This window comes from Osmerus eperlanus, chromosome 24 (genome assembly GCF_963692335.1).
Source record: "Osmerus eperlanus chromosome 24, fOsmEpe2.1, whole genome shotgun sequence".
Taxonomy (NCBI): domain Eukaryota; kingdom Metazoa; phylum Chordata; class Actinopteri; order Osmeriformes; family Osmeridae; genus Osmerus; species Osmerus eperlanus.
This window is the reverse complement of record NC_085041.1, coordinates 2,330,024-2,345,424: the sequence shown is the minus strand read 5'-3', so window position 1 is coordinate 2,345,424 and position 15,401 is coordinate 2,330,024. Positions and strand designations below refer to the sequence as shown.

The following is a 15,401-nucleotide window of genomic DNA, read 5'->3' as shown; positions in this document are numbered from 1 at the left end:
AGCGTTAATCTATGAAGCTTTTTGCACAACGTTCCCCCAGGCGAGTGACAGCTCTGTGTTCGTCAGCAACATGTCACAGCAGAGTGTGCGTGGTGTGTGTGTGTGTGTGTGGTGACTAACCAGATTTTGTTGCTGCAGGGGTTGAGCATGTACAGGTCCATGTTCTCCATGAGGATGGAGGACGTGCTCTGAGAGGGGAGGAGGGGGGGAGAGGGGGAGGAGGGGGAGACAACAAGATAAGCAGTGATGGATTGGCAGATGACAGAATCGCTTCATCCATCTGCTCCAGCGACATGACAAGTAGCTCATGCTGCAAGTCAAGATTGAAGGAAATCTGTGTGTGTATTCTGTCTCTGTGTGTCTCTGTGTGTGTGTGGGTGTCTGCGTGTGTGTGTGTCTGTGTGTCTGCGTGTGCGTCTCTGCGTGTGCGTGTTTGTGTGTGTGTGTGTGTGAGAGAGCTACCTTGGCCTCGGTGTTGGCTGACAGGATCTTGGCTCCACACTCGACAGACGCGTAGTTGTTCTTGAAGTTCTTCTGGACCTTCTTCACCGGGCGAGGGGTGCCATGGGTGGAGGTGTGCAGCGACTCACCTGCAGCGCACACACACACACACACACACACACACACACACGGGGCTCAGCAGCTGTCGCCGTCATGGAAATACGACATCCCAGAATAATAGGACAGGAGGCCGTAGCAAGACATCTTACACTGTATGTGTGTGTGTGTGAGTGCACGTATGTGTGTTACAAATATTGACTGGCTCCTTTTGGAGGGGGAGGGAGGGGGTAGAGGGGGGGGGGGTAGAGGGGGGGGGGTAGAGGGGGGACCAAGAGTAAAAGCTGTCCACAGTACAAGTCAGAGTCCATGCTAAACATGTACATGTGGTGGGACCTAGGAACTGTACAGTGTGTGCTGTATCTAAACACCACAGATAAGCTGTTCTGTCTAGGGTCTTTATGGTGCCAAACCAGGCCGCACATACCTGTTAGCTGTACAGGTACTGACACACACCACACACACACATCAGCACAAGCACTTACACGCCCAACACACACTCCCACGCCCAACACACACTCCCACATCAATGCACCCGCCAACACACACACACACCCCCTCTCACTAACAAAGTACACTCTCCAGCTACAGCACATGACTGTGGGAGAAAACCGTTTTGGAAATGAGAGCATTCATTAATATGTGACCAGAGCTATCCCCGACCATCTCCACCTAACTGTCCAAGGAGATCCACCAGAAATGGATCCTGATTGGTCCCTGGGTATCTGGATCAAGTAGATCATTGAAGATGAAGGAAGACGGACAACCCACCCAATACCAGCCCTGCACTGCTCTTTATGGGCTATTTCTTTGTGTGCGAGCGATTGTGTGCGTGTGTGTGTGTCCTGGGCAGGAGTGACCCATGAATGACGATGGAAAAAGAGCCTGAAAGCAGGCTGGGAGTTTACGCAACACTCATGTACGTGCTTCTGTGACTAGAGAGAGAGAGGGAGAGAGAGTGAGTGCTGGATGGAAAAGGCTCGGGGGTGGTGTGTGTGTGTGTGGGGGGGGGTGAGTGTCGTCAGCAGGGGTCTTTGTGTAGAGTCACTGTAGCGCCCAGCCTTCCTCTCTTCACGGTCACCGGGCATTTCAACATGATATTAATGAGACCGGGGGGGGCAGACACGCGTGTGTCTGGGACAGTGTGTGAGTGAGACTGCGTGTGTCATGTATGTGCTTTCTTACTTTTCTCCTTCTCCACCTCCATCACTTTCTTCTTCCACTCGTCGAAGGTGGGGATGTCCTCTTTACTGGGCACTGAGGGGTCCGTCTCCCTGGACCCATTGGCCTCCGCCTCCTGAACACACACACACCCGGGGTCACGGAAAGGTCACGTTTTCAATCATACAACAGAATCCAACACAGTCTCTTCACATGCTACAGTGTGTGTGTGTGTGTGTGTGTGTGTGTGTGTGTGTGTGTGTGTGTGTGTGTGTGTGTGAGAGAATGTTTGCTGTATGCATCATTGATGACAAGGCTCTTAGAAAGCTTTGCAGCACCATGACCCACAGCCTGCTACCTGCTCATGCAAACACATGCTCATATAGTCTCTCCTGTCCTGGCCCTCTCACCTGTGCGTCTTGGTGCCAGAGGGAGGTGTTGCCCCCCTGGTCCAGCTCAGGCAGGTCCTGGATCAGGTCCTGGTCCAGAGGGCCTGGAGGAGGCGGAGCTTCAACCTCCGGATCAGAACCCTGGCCCTGCTCCAGGAGCCGCTGTTCTACAGGGTCCACATCCGCTCTGCGGGGGGGGGGGGAGAAGAGAGAGAGAGAGAGAGAGAGAGAGAGAGAGAGAGAGAGAGAGAGAGAGAGAGAGAGAGAGAGAGAGAGAGAGAGAGAGAGAGAGAGAGAGAGAGAGAGAGAGAGAGAGAGAGAGAGAGAGAGAGAGAGAGGATGGAGAAAGGGAAACAAAGCAACAATAAGCGCTCCTTCACATATGATGGACACAAAAGCAGTACAAAAAGAATTTAAAAAAAATTCTTCCATTCATGCGACAACAACACAGTTGCATGACGATAAAAAAAAAAAAAAACAATCAGAGAGGAATAAAAAGGACAGCAAGACCAACTGACGGTGGTTGAGCGTAGCTGAGAGGAGGGGCCGGGTCACCTGACCTGGTGCGTACCTGTACCCGATTGGCTGATAGAACTCACCTGGGGAAAGGAACGCCAAAAGGAGGGGATTCACAAGTTGCCAGTTTGGGGGGAATCACCCCACACTGCGAGTCAGAGGGCTCGGCAGAGACAAATCTTTCTACGGGGGGTTCATCTCCAGCACTGGCAACCCACACTGCACTGAGGAAGGAAAGGACATGCCGTTTACCCATCTGCTCCTGTCAGGGAGGGGGGAGAGAAGGAGGGGGGTGGAGGAGGAGGAGGAGGGGGGTGGAGGAGGAGGAGATGGAGGAGATGGAGAGGCGGTGGATGGAGATGGAGGGGGTAGAGGAAGAGAAAGAGGAGTAGATGGAGGGAGAGAGAAGGAGGGGGTAGAGGAAGAGAGATCTAGGGGTGGGGTGGTACATGTTTTGAGGGTGTACTGAGGTGGAGGTGAGGGGGTGAGGTGTGTGCAGGGTGTGGGGGCAGGGTGTTGGGGCAGGGTGGCATATACGCAGGAGGCCTCAGGGAAACGTCCAGGTTCTCGCTGGTTTTGAGAAGGGAAGTGAACAAAGTCCAGTGATCCAGTCACTCTAAGATCCAGAGACGAGAGCCAAGCGCGTGTCCAGGTTCAGACCCCATGATGAACAAGTCCAGTCAGTATCATGGCGTGAAACAGGAACAGTTCAGAGTGGGGGGAGGCATGGAAAAAACCCCAAGATTTCACACAACAGGCTCCTCGGAGTCATTAAGCAGTCCCAGATGACAAGAATGGAGAAAAAATACAAAATAACAAAAACATGGAAAAACATACAAATCGTACGCAAAAGCAGAAAAAAATAAAAACACACTAAAAAGGAACACTGATAAAAAAACAGCAATAACATTCATGTCGAGGTGCATCAACGACCAAAGCCTGACGTTGGGCCGCTGAACATGTACCCCGTGACGGACGTCTAACCCGTGATAGACGTCTCCTCTAACCACAGAGTCACGATCAGCCAGTCTGATCCTGGATCTGTGCTTACAGGACATCCACCAGGGGTAGATCTGCTCTGTTCTATAGCCCCATCTGCCCCCAGGGCTCTGGGGTCTGGACCCCGAGCTGGGCTTACCTGACAGGGGTCTGGCTGGAGGTGAGTGAGGTAGGTGTGTGTTGGCCATCCTCCTGGAGGTCAGGGGTCGAGTCTGGGCTGGGCTCTGCAGGGACATCTCTGGGAGTCTCGGCTGGGGCCGGGGGGTCTGGCTGGGCTTGGCCCTGGGCTGGGGCAGGGGTGGAGGCCTGGGGGGATGGAGGGGGCTGGTCCTGGGTGTGGGGCGGGGGGCCTGGGTGGGGCGGGGGGTCAGTGTAGTCAGGTTCTGGCTCAGAGGCAGCAGGCTCGGGGGCGTCAGGTTCTGGCTCAGACCAGGCCACCTCAACCACAGCCCCTTCTGGATTCACAGTCTGGAACCACACACACACACACACACACACACACACACACACACACACACACACACACACACACACACACACACACACACACACACACACACACACACACACACACACACACACACACACACACACACACACACACACACACACACACACACACACACACACACTGTAAGGGAGAAGACTAAAATGTGTGTGTGTGGGTGCGGGTGCGTGTGTGTGTAGTACCTGGTCATGGTTGTCGTGGTGTGTGTTGTGTGTCGAGGGCTCCTCTAAAGCAGTCCTCTCCGTCTCCAGTCCCACGTCGTAGGACGAGTGGGTGAGTGTCGTCCACTCCTCCGTGACCTGAGAGAGGGAGAGACAGAGAGAGGGAGAGACAGAGAGACACAGACACAGGGAGAGACAGAGAGGGAGAGAGAGAGACAGAGAGGGGGAGAGAGGGAGAGAGAGGGGGAGAGAGGGAGAGACAGAGAGGAGATATAGAGAGAGGGACAGAGAGAGAGAGAGAGACACAGACACAGGGAGAGACAGACAGAGGGAGAGGGAGATGGACAGGTTAATGGAGCTTGGCTTCTGATACAGTATCTCTGCCAGGTCTAATATGAGTTGCTGGGAAATCTCCCTGAACCCTGACCCCTTCCTTGACCTACATTAATGTCATCACTCTGAGAAGCCAAGGGGGGATGACCTTCCAGAACCCCTCGTGCTCACCTCTCTGATCCTGCGTGTGGAAACGAGGGATCCCTCATTTCCCTCTCTCCCACACTGTTACTCAATATCAGCTGCTGGGTTACAGTCAGGGAGGTCAATCTTACGTAACTCTCCTCTCCAATACCCCACCCCCACAGCATTCCACTTCCATACACACACACACTCCCTGTTTCTCTCTTCCTCACCAGAGGTCAGAGGTGAGAACAGGGGTGACCTAATGTACTACCCCCCCACCCGCTCAGGAGCAGGTTGTCATGGTCACCTGGCGGTCCGTGGTGTCGGGTTCCTGGTGGAGGTGGTCCTGACCAGCAGACGCACCTTCTCCTGACGAGATCTGCTCTGAACAACACACATGGTGACCGGGGGACCTGCAACACACACAGGACAGCACGGTTAGCCAGCAACACACACACACACACAGGACGACAGCACGGTTAGCCAGCAACACACACACACACACACAGGACGACAGCACGGTTAGCCAGCAACACAAGCACACACACACACAGCACAACACTTTCTGGATCACAAGGAATGTTCCGGTTCTTAGTGAGTTAGTGAGTATCAGGTAGGACGGGGCAGAGTCCTGTGGGGATGTAGATTTATGACATCACATCCTGCCCAGCGAGACCACTCGTACGTCTGACTGAGCTGCCCCTGGCAACCTCCCCTCAGGAGATTGAACTGAACATGCCAACGACACAACACAGCTTCTCCCTCCCTCCCTCCCTCCCTCCCTCCCTCCCTACCTACCTCCCGTCACCCTCCCTCTCCCTGTCCTCCTCAGCGAGGCTTAACAGGGTCCAGCTCATTGTTGTCGCTAGCTAATCTCTCGCCTTACAGCTGTTGTTTCTGAAACAGTCTGGAGACCGTGTGTGTGTGTACACGTGTGTGTGTGTGTACACGTGTGTGTGTGTGTGTACACGTGTGTGTGTGTGTGTGTACACGTGTGTGTGTGTGCGCGCGTGCATCTTATTGCTCCACAAACTAGTCTCAGCTCCTCAAGAATGTCCGTCCGAAGCCAAGTCTCGTTGCTGCGGTAACAACCCTCCTCTGGTCGGGCTCCAGGGTGATCCCTCCCCACCTGGCCCTGCTTCCCAGGCCGCCCGGCCCCCAGTGAGGGCTGCAGCCTGGGGGAGGAGCCCCAGGTGAGGAGCCCCAGGCCTCCAGCACAGCCGGCCTTTGTGTCAGCTGGACAAGAGGGCTACTGTGCGCACACACAGACACACACCAGCTTGCATCGTAGTGCTGAGACAAGCTAGATCTAGATACGGAAGATGAATGGAATTAAAGCCTCTCTCTCTCTCTCTCTGTGTGTGTGTGTGTGTGTGTGTGTGTGAAGGGGAGAGAGAATGCAAGACAAAGACTCCTCCATGGATGTAGGGTCTGTCTCAACTTGTACAGCACATTGCTGACGGCACACACACACAGCGATGGAAACAGCTCTATTTCAGCTTCACCACTGTACGCTGGTCTAGCTGTAGACTGGATGATGTTATGGTAGTAGTAGGCTGGCTAGTTGACAGTAAACAAGCCGTCCTATACTGTCCTGTATGTGAATATGATCTGTTAACACACTCGGCTGGGCAAGCTCAGTTTAGGACGGGGGACGGGGGGGCAACAGCTGGGGGCCTAAGGTGATTGTCACCTCTACATGTCCACACACACCCTCAGAAACCTGAGAGGTTCACCTTGACCTGTCAGACTCCCATCAACGACAGACCCGAGCTGGGGGCACTTACACACACACACCACCCCCATCCTCACGTCCATCTGTGGCAGCGAGCACCCCCCCCCCCCCCCCCCGAGTCGCCACGGCAACACCGGTCATCCCGTATGTTGTGTTAGTAGAAGGTTCCAGACTCCAGAGTATGCAACAAACTTGTCTGTACTGAGCGTGGCGGTGTGAGGCGTCGCCATCAAAGGTTACCGGCCAATAGCAGCACCCGCAACACACCTGAGACCCCGCCCCTTCTATGCCGTCCTTGTGTGACGCGGCCCAGAATGCCGTCTGAATGCACAGTTCATCAATCAGCATCTCCTTGCCTGGGAGGGGGGCAGGGGGGCTACCAGGGGCCTGTTCACACCTCCAGGTCCTGGGGGGACCGCCCCCTGCCTCCATAGGAGAGGACAGGAGGGGGGAGGGGCACCTGAGAGCCAGGCTGTATACAGATATGGGACCGATATGAACCCTGATGGGTGAATATAGTTCGGGGCTAAACTTAGAAAGCCATAGCTTTGAACTATGGGCCGTTTCAAATGTCACCTATGTACGTGAGGGAGAATGGGGTTGTACGCTTGCAGAGCGAAGGGGCGTGGGGGGGGGCTGCCTATGGACGAGAGTGAGCTGTTGATCCTAAAACACCCCCTCCACACACACTAAACAGCAGGCGTATGGAAGCACATGCTCTGGGGTCTGGCAGCTGACTGGACACCACACAGCACCACCAATAATTGTGTTAGCCACAGCATGAAAAAGCAAGAAAATGGTGTATTCTATTGTGTATGTATTCATACACAATGTACATACATTCAATGTATTCACAATGAAATTCAGACATTGATTTGAGCCCCACGACTGTATGGATTATTTAAATAGTGTTGCAAATAACCTAGACCCATGTCAGAATGCAAAAACACAATCATTTACATTTTGAATTTACAGCCTCTACCCCCACAGCCTCTATCCCCACAGCCTCTATCCCCCACAGCCTCTATCCCCCACAGCCTCTATACCCACAGCCTCTATACCCACAGCCTCTATACCCACAGCCTCTATCCCCCACAGCCTCTATCCCCACAGCCTCTATCCCCACAGCCTCTACCCCCACAGCCTCTACCCCCACAGCCTCTACCCCCACAGCCTCTACCCCCACAGCCTCTATCCCCCACAACCTCTATCCCCACAGCCTCTATCCCCCACAGCCTCTACCCCCACAGCCTCTATCCCCACAGCCTCTATCCCCACAGCCTCTATCCCCCACAGCCTCTACCCCCACAGCCTCTATCCCCACAGCCTCTACCCCCACAGCCTCTACCCCCACAGCCTCTATCCCCCACAGCCTCTATACCCACAGCCTCTAACCCTACAGCCTCTACACAGGCTCTCTGCTAGTGAGGACTGCACATGTGCTGTCTACATGGCAACAGGAGGTAGTCAAAACCTCCTTCACCTCCGCATTCAAGCATGTCCTCCCACACAAACTGTACACACACACGTACACACTCACCAACACACTGTACACACACACTCTACACACCTGTACACACCAACGCACTGTACACACACTCACTGCAGGCAGCCATGGGTCTGAAACACACCTCTGACGGACAGTGAACGGCAGCAGGCTGTACTAAAACAAGCAAAGCCTCTAACTCTGTAGGATGAAGGGGGGGGGATGCAGAATGTTGACATTCCTCCTCTGGTGGAGAAGAGGGGAGGAGAAGAGGAGGGGAAAGGAAAGTAACCTCGTCTGAACGGAGCAGCTCCGGGGGAGGAATGTGACCTACTTTTAAAAGTTATATAACCAGATGAGGTAGGAGAGAGACAAAAACTGACAGAAATAGATAGACGGAAGTCAGAGAGAGAGAGATGGAGAGAGAGACAAGAGTTGTCTCTCTCCAGAGTCTGATGAGTAAAGAGCCCCAGGCATGGATCTGACTCAGCATTACACTCATCCTCTTCCTCCCTCCTCTCCCTGCTCCACTTAGAAATGCCTGGAGCTTTACCTGAGGTCCCTCAAGGCAAACAAGACTGTGCTCTGCTGCCCTCATCCAGGCTAAGAGCCCACAGAGAACACGCACGCACACACTCCGAAAAATATACCTTTCACCTTTAGCGTGCACGTGTAACACACTGCAGAACGGACTGATCGTGTCTGTGGGTCGTTTGGGTGAAACCCCCATGACTAGCCAGCTCAGTCCAGTCACACAGCAGAGAGGTCTACCTCTCTGGGTGCACAGGTTTAAAACAAGCCCAGGTGCCCAAATGGCTCACTGAATTATTGACACGGTGTTTGGGTCAGACAGAATAGTTGGATCCGAACCAAAGTCACAGTGGCCTGGGGTACTTTTCCTCTGATCGCCTCAATGCACAGGGGACAGTTTCTCACACACACAGCCTGATCTGGGCAGCCCAACATCCAAATCCCTTGATATTTCCTGTTGGCTTTGGGACTATTCAGAGTATTCGAGGGAGACAGAACACACTACTGGATCAACAGCCATGTACACACACACACACACGCACACAGCTAGCTTCGGCTGATCCATGGTCTGGTTCTGGACCGGTTCTGCAAGGTGTGTGTGGGTCTTGAGGGTGACTCAGGGCATGCTGGCGTCAGAAGGACATGCTATGACGGCACACAGGTGTGTGTGTAACCAGGACCAGAGGAACTTCCTCTATGGGTAGTTATGAGACCTCCATCTGCCCTCACACTGGGCTGAAACTTAACCCAGCCATCCTGCTGCCACACTGACCTCCCTCCATCCTCCATCCCCCTCTCTCTTTGACTGACCTCCCTCCATCCTCCATCCCCCTCTCTCTTTGACTGACCTCCCTCCATCCTCCATCCCCCTCTCTCTTTGACTGACCTCCCTCCATCCTCCATCCCCCTCTCTCTTTGACTGACCTCCCTCCATCCTTCACCCCCCTCTCTCTTTGACTGACCTCTCTTCATCCATGCTTCTCTGTCTCTTTTCTATCATTCTCTCCCTCTCTCCTATATATTTTTTCTCTTCCTCTCTCACTCTCTCTTCTGCCTCTTTGGGTCTTCATCTCCTGCTTCCTAACACATTTAAGGTAGGGAGTCAGGTGGCTGAGCGGTGAGGGAATCGGGCTAGTAATCCGAAGGTTGCCAGTTCGATTCCAGGTCATGCCAACTGACGTTGTGTCCTTGGGCAAGGCACTTCACCCTACTTGCCTCGGGGGGGGAATGTCCCTGTACTTACTGTAAGTCGCTCTGGATAAGAGCGTCTGCTAAATGACTAAATGTAAATGTAAGGTACAACCCCCCCCCCCCTCCAAAAAAACCCAAACATGTTTGTGTCTTCGCCTGGCGACGACAGCAGCGTTACCATAGCAACGTCCCGGTTAGCGCTCCGTGCTGAGCCGAGCGGCTACGTGGCGCCGGCCAGGATCAGGGACAGGCCTGCTGACCGGGCACATCAAAACAGCACCTGGACTCCGCAGAGCGCATTAAAACGAGCCCCGCGCTAACTATAGCAGGGGAGAACCACTGCACTGTAGCGGCACTGAAGCGGTTAGCCTACATCCCAGCTAACCCAGTTCTACCCTGAAAGGGTCACTAAGGGCGTGTCACAGAATGCTCATGTAATCTGTGTGTGTGTGTGTGTGTGTGTGTGCATGCACAGGCCCAAGGCGAGTGTGTGCCGTGTGATGCTAGCAGTCAAAACTCAGATTACATGAAGGCCTAATCTCTCTGGGTTGAACAGGGAGGGGGAGAGAACGGGCTATATTCTCCTCTCACTTCAGGATCCTACAGATTAGGGGAGGAAAAGGGCTCCTGACAGAGGTTTTAAGACTTCTAAAAGACGTAAAATGGCTGGAGAGAGTTCACACACACACAGGCTAGGGGCCAGAGAAAGGCAGCAGTTCCTCCAGGAACCACATCCTGAAAAACGAAGTAAGTCAATAAAAGAGAAAGGATCAGATCTGTCTTGTCATGGATTTACACAGAACTGAACCACAAACCAGGACTCCCTTAAGGATCTGAATCCGCTATTATAAAATTACCTGAGAGAGAGAGAGAGAGAGAGAGAGAGAGACAGGGAGGGAGAGAGAATCAGAGAGGGAGAGAGAGAGAATCAGAGAGGGAGAGAGAGAGAATCAGAGAGGGAGAGAGAGGGAGAATCAGAGAGGGAGAGAGAGAGCCACGTGTGCAGGGGAGCAGTGTAGGGCGTCCTGCCAGGGCTGTAAAAGTAGGGCAGCGCATCGGCCAACGACACAAAAACATTCCGTCAGCGTGGAGGGGGGCAGAGCCAGAGAGCCAGAGAGCTCCAAATACAGACCAGGTTTGCCTTCTCCATATCCTGCTGGGATGTGTAGCGAGAGGGCAGAACGCGGCTTATGATAAATGTACACTTTGTTGGTACATGCGTGTGAGTGTGCTTGTGTGTGTTGTGGAAACCTGACAGTTTTACAGCAGCAGTTTCCAAGCCTCATGATCCACGATGACCCCCAGTTCTGGGCAGCAAACATCCAGACAAGACCCCAGTTCTGGGCAGCAAACATCCAGACAAGACCCCAGTTCTGGGCAGCTAACATCCAGACAAGATGCAGCATGGCTGGGGGAGGAAACAGTGCTGGGGGCGGCGAAGCACAGAACATCCAGACAAGGCCTCGCCCCCGGGCACCAGACTAGACATCCTAGTGGTGATCTGTTGAGGATCTGGAGGGAGACTATTCCAGTTTGAGTCCCCCCCAACATGCTTTCTGTAATACCTGCCACTCCCAACACACACTGCCGCATTCCTCTCTCCCTCTCCCTCTCTCTTCTCTGTCTCTGTCTCTCTGTCTCCCCCTTTCTGTCTCTCTCCCACCTTCTCCCTCTCTCCCACCTTCTCCCCCTCTCTGTCCAGGGATGAGCTCACACTGCCTGGGTACATAAATCCTGCTGGAGAACCCATCCCCCCCAGTGATAAACTACACACAGACACACACACACGTAATTGTACTTCCTGCCGATGGGGCTGTACTGCCTGCGTGCGCGTGTGTGTGTGTGTGGTGTGTGTGGTGTGTGTGTGTGTGTAATATAGGCTCCAGGAGTGGGGAGGAAAGGAGTCGGACAAGACAGAACACTCATCCTGCTAAGTGGTTTCATGTGCTAACTGCACCTCCTCCACCCCTCCTCCGCCCCTCCTCCACCTCTCCTCCGCCCCTCCTCCGCCCCTCCTCCGCCTCTCCTCCGCCCCTCCTCCGCCTCTCCTGACCCAGAGACGGAGCGCTCTCAGACAGTGTCAGAATCAGCCCCTTGCATCTCTCACTACGTAAACACTTCCTGATGGGACACCGTGTACCGTCGGCATGTGGAGGAGAGAGATGGTGCATTAGCTGCCAACACTACAGCCACGCACCGCTCTCCTGGTGACACAGGTGGAGATGTAGAAGTACACACGCACACACACACACGCACGACATCCTGTTCCTTTGTTGTTGAGTCCTTGTGTCAAAACATGCTGTTATGAGCACCCCCTCTCCTCCCCTCGCCCACACACACACACACACGTGATGGCTTACTGCCATGGCTATTGCCAGTTCATCGAGATAGTAAAGGAAGTGCATGATTGGCACGCTGTTATCACGACTTATCAGCTCTACATGATAAACACACCACTGGCACAGCGCAGAACCCAAGCCCACACACAGCCCCAGGTTCTACACTGAACCTCATAGTCCATACGAACCCTGGTTCTAGGGTTCTGGACTGGAGAACAGACAGAGCTGACAACTCCTGTGTGTGTGCGTGTGTGTGTGTGTGTGTGTGTGTGTGTGTGTGTGGGTGAACGCGCGTCTCTGACTCTTTGTTCATTATTTTCCAGGATCTGCCTCTAGCTACGCTGCCCATGTGACGCACACACACACCCCTCCTATAGTTTACATTAGACTGGCTTCTCTATAGTGCTGACTGAATGAAGTGGATCATGTGACACCTAACCACCCCCACGCAAGTTGGTGTGTAGAGCAGGCTGTCACTCCAGGCAAGTTAAAGCTTCAGTCTGTCCTGTGTAGCACCTGGCTGCTAGCTTCAGTCTGTCCTCTTTAGCCCTGTTACCTGCTAGCTTCAGTCTGTCCTGTTTAGCCCTGTTACCTGCTAGCTTCAGTCTGTCCTGTTTAGCCCTGTTAGCTGCTAGCTTCAGTCTGTCCTGTTTAGCCCTGTTAGCTGCTAGCTTCAGTCTGTCCTGTTTAGCCCTGTTAGCTGCTAGCTTCAGTCTGTCCTATTTAGCCCTGTTACCTGCTAGCTTCAGTCTGTCCTGTGTAGCCCTGTTAGCTGCTAGCTGAAGTCTCAAAGAGCACCCAGCAGGCAGGTAGAGGAACACACACACACACACACGCACACACACACGAAGGGATCTAACAGGCCTGGGAACGCCACACGAGGAAGGTCTGTTCAGGACGCCGTCTCACAGAGACAATAAGACGCAGTCATGTGATCTAATGAGACCTGATAGGGAAAGCCACTGGGCCAGTGAGTGCACGTGTGTGTGTGTGTGTAAAACAAAGAGAGAGCAGTTAGCCACGCATAACCGAACGCAGCAAGAGAATGAAAACTCCAGAAAAAACTGCTACTGTATGCTCCCTACCCCACCCCGTCCACTAACCCACCCTCCACCCCACCCCCACCCCCAGCCCTTATGGACCATGTCCACACCAGCAGGGTACCACCACAACACTGTGCTGCTGAAACAACAAAAGCCATGTTCCTGAAGCATGACGTACAAACTGTGGCTACATTCCATGCAGTCATGGAGTGTCTGGATCATGGCTTACATACATGCAGCAGCGGGGTACAGAGCTGTGCTGCTCGCAGGCCGAGGGTGAAGGTTTTGTGGGGAGGAGAGCTGATCTGGGGAAGGCTGGTGGACTAACTGAGATTACCTTCACAAGACGGTTCCTCCAGAAACAGCCCCTGATCAGGGTTAGAACATAATGTACAGAAAGACTGCTGCTGCTGGGAGAGGCGCCCTTGTGCAAGCACACACACACGCCCACACACACACGTATAGAGACACAGTCAAAGACCCATATGGGGCAAGGGAGAGTGGAGTGGATAGATAGATAAATACAAAAAGAGAGAGAGAGACAGAGAGAGACAGAGAGAGACAGAGAGAGAGACAGAGAGAGAGAGAGAGAGAGAGAGAGATACAGTGGAGAAGAGGTAAACAGAGAGTTCTGTGAGTGGAAGAGGGGGAGGGGAGGAAACAGACACTTTGAAAATAGACTTGCACTGCAAAGCAGAGGAGAGATTCCGGGGAAAGTCGACCTAAAACGTCTTTTTCATTGCATGAAAGACCATTTCATTTTCATCTTCCATCACAACCCAATAATCAAAAGTCTGCCCTGTCAACACACCAAAGTTACCTGAGAGCAAAGGTGTTCAGGAGGGGGTATCTACCTGCCACACCCAACAACCAGCACCTAAAGACCATTATTATCCAGCCATACACTCCAACTTCACTATGTATACTGGAGATATCCCTAAACAGCCAGGAGCCAGGGAGAGTGAACCACATGCTTGTCTACTCTCTCCCTCCCTCTCTCCCTCCCTCCCCTCTCTCTCTCTCTCTCCCCCCCCCCTCTCCCTCTCCCTCTCCCCCCCCTCTCCCTCCCCCTTTCCTTTCCCTCTCCCCCTCCCCCTCCCTCTCTCCCTCCCTCCCTAAGTGAACTTCACCTCAAGAAGTTGGGATCCTTCTGGCTTACTGCACATACAGCCCAGCACAGGGGAGGAGAGAGGGCAGAAACATCAGCATCGTCGCTGTGCTCCCTCCCCTTTCAGCCCCTCCCGACAGGGCCTACGAGCCTGTGCAGGTGCTGAGGGTTGTGGTGAGGACAGGCAGGGGTTTGGAGCAGACGGTTAGAGCAGCCAGCCAGCCTGTCAGAGCAGCTAGCCAGCCTGTCAGAGCAGCCAGCCAGCCTGTCAGAGCAGCCAGAGCAGCCAGCCAGAGCAGCCAGACGGTCAGAGCAGCCAGCCAGCCAGCCAGCCAGAGCAGCCAGCCAGCCAGCCAGAGCAGCCAGCCGGTCAGAGCAGCCAGCCTGTCAGAGCAGCCAGCCAGCCAGCCTGTCAGAGCATCCAGCCAGCCTGTCAGAGCATCCAGCCAGCCTGTCAGAGCAGCCAGCCTGTCAGAGCAGCCAGCCAACCTGTCAGAGCAGCCAGCCAGCCTGTCAGAGCAGCCAGCCTGTCAGAGCCAGACGGACAAGCAGAGAGGTGTAGGACTCACAAAAAACAGTGATCCGCAGCCTGGTAAACAGGATGGGATGATGGAGGGGCTGAGGAGGCAGACAGAGTTAGGATTCAGTCTGGATCAGAGCCCTGGATCAGTCTGACCCTGTCTACAGTGTGTGTGTGTGTGTGTGTGTGTGTGTGCTGGGTCCAGGCTGCAGGCTGGCAGCTCTCAGGGACAGGGTAGGTGTGTGTGTGTGTGGTTTCATCAGAGACAAAGCTGGTCTGGCACTGCGTGTCTTTTGTTCTTGACCACCAACCGTGGACTGTAGGGCACACATCCTCTCTCTGTGACACACACACACACACACACTGATGCTCTCTCTCTGGCACACACACATACTGAGCCCCTCACTGTGGCACCCACACGCATACAAACACACAATTATCCTCTGTGGCGCACACACACACACACACACACAGCAACACACACACAGCAACAACGCCTACTTATTGACATATTCTAAGTCAATAAGTAAAAGGTGACCTGAAACAGGTTATGGAACTGGCTGGCTCATTTGCATGTTACTTATCTCAGAGCCTGGTTTACCTATCACACGCCACACATCCTCCCAGCCCGTGAGAGGGCTACTTCTGCAGGGCTGACAGACAGGACAGTAGAACGGCCAGAGATGAACTAGAGCTG

The 15,401-nt window shown here is 53.8% G+C and overlaps 1 protein-coding gene across 2 annotated transcripts in view; it reads right to left on the bottom strand.

Moving 5' to 3' along the window:
- The window catches only part of suco (SUN domain containing ossification factor), a 36,094-nt gene that overhangs the window by 14,478 nt on the left and 6,215 nt on the right, over positions 1-15,401 (bottom strand). For both annotated transcript variants that reach the window (XM_062450373.1, XM_062450374.1), the window contains exons 2-9: positions 5,059-5,164; positions 4,314-4,430; positions 3,763-4,091; positions 2,708-2,848; positions 2,130-2,295; positions 1,744-1,855; positions 463-590; positions 121-188 (exon numbers count right to left, since the gene is read on the bottom strand). In XM_062450373.1, the coding sequence (XP_062306357.1) occupies positions 121-188; positions 463-590; positions 1,744-1,855; positions 2,130-2,295; positions 2,708-2,848; positions 3,763-4,091; positions 4,314-4,430; positions 5,059-5,164 (1,167 nt within the window). The remainder of the gene's footprint in view (positions 1-120; positions 189-462; positions 591-1,743; positions 1,856-2,129; positions 2,296-2,707; positions 2,849-3,762; positions 4,092-4,313; positions 4,431-5,058; positions 5,165-15,401) is intronic.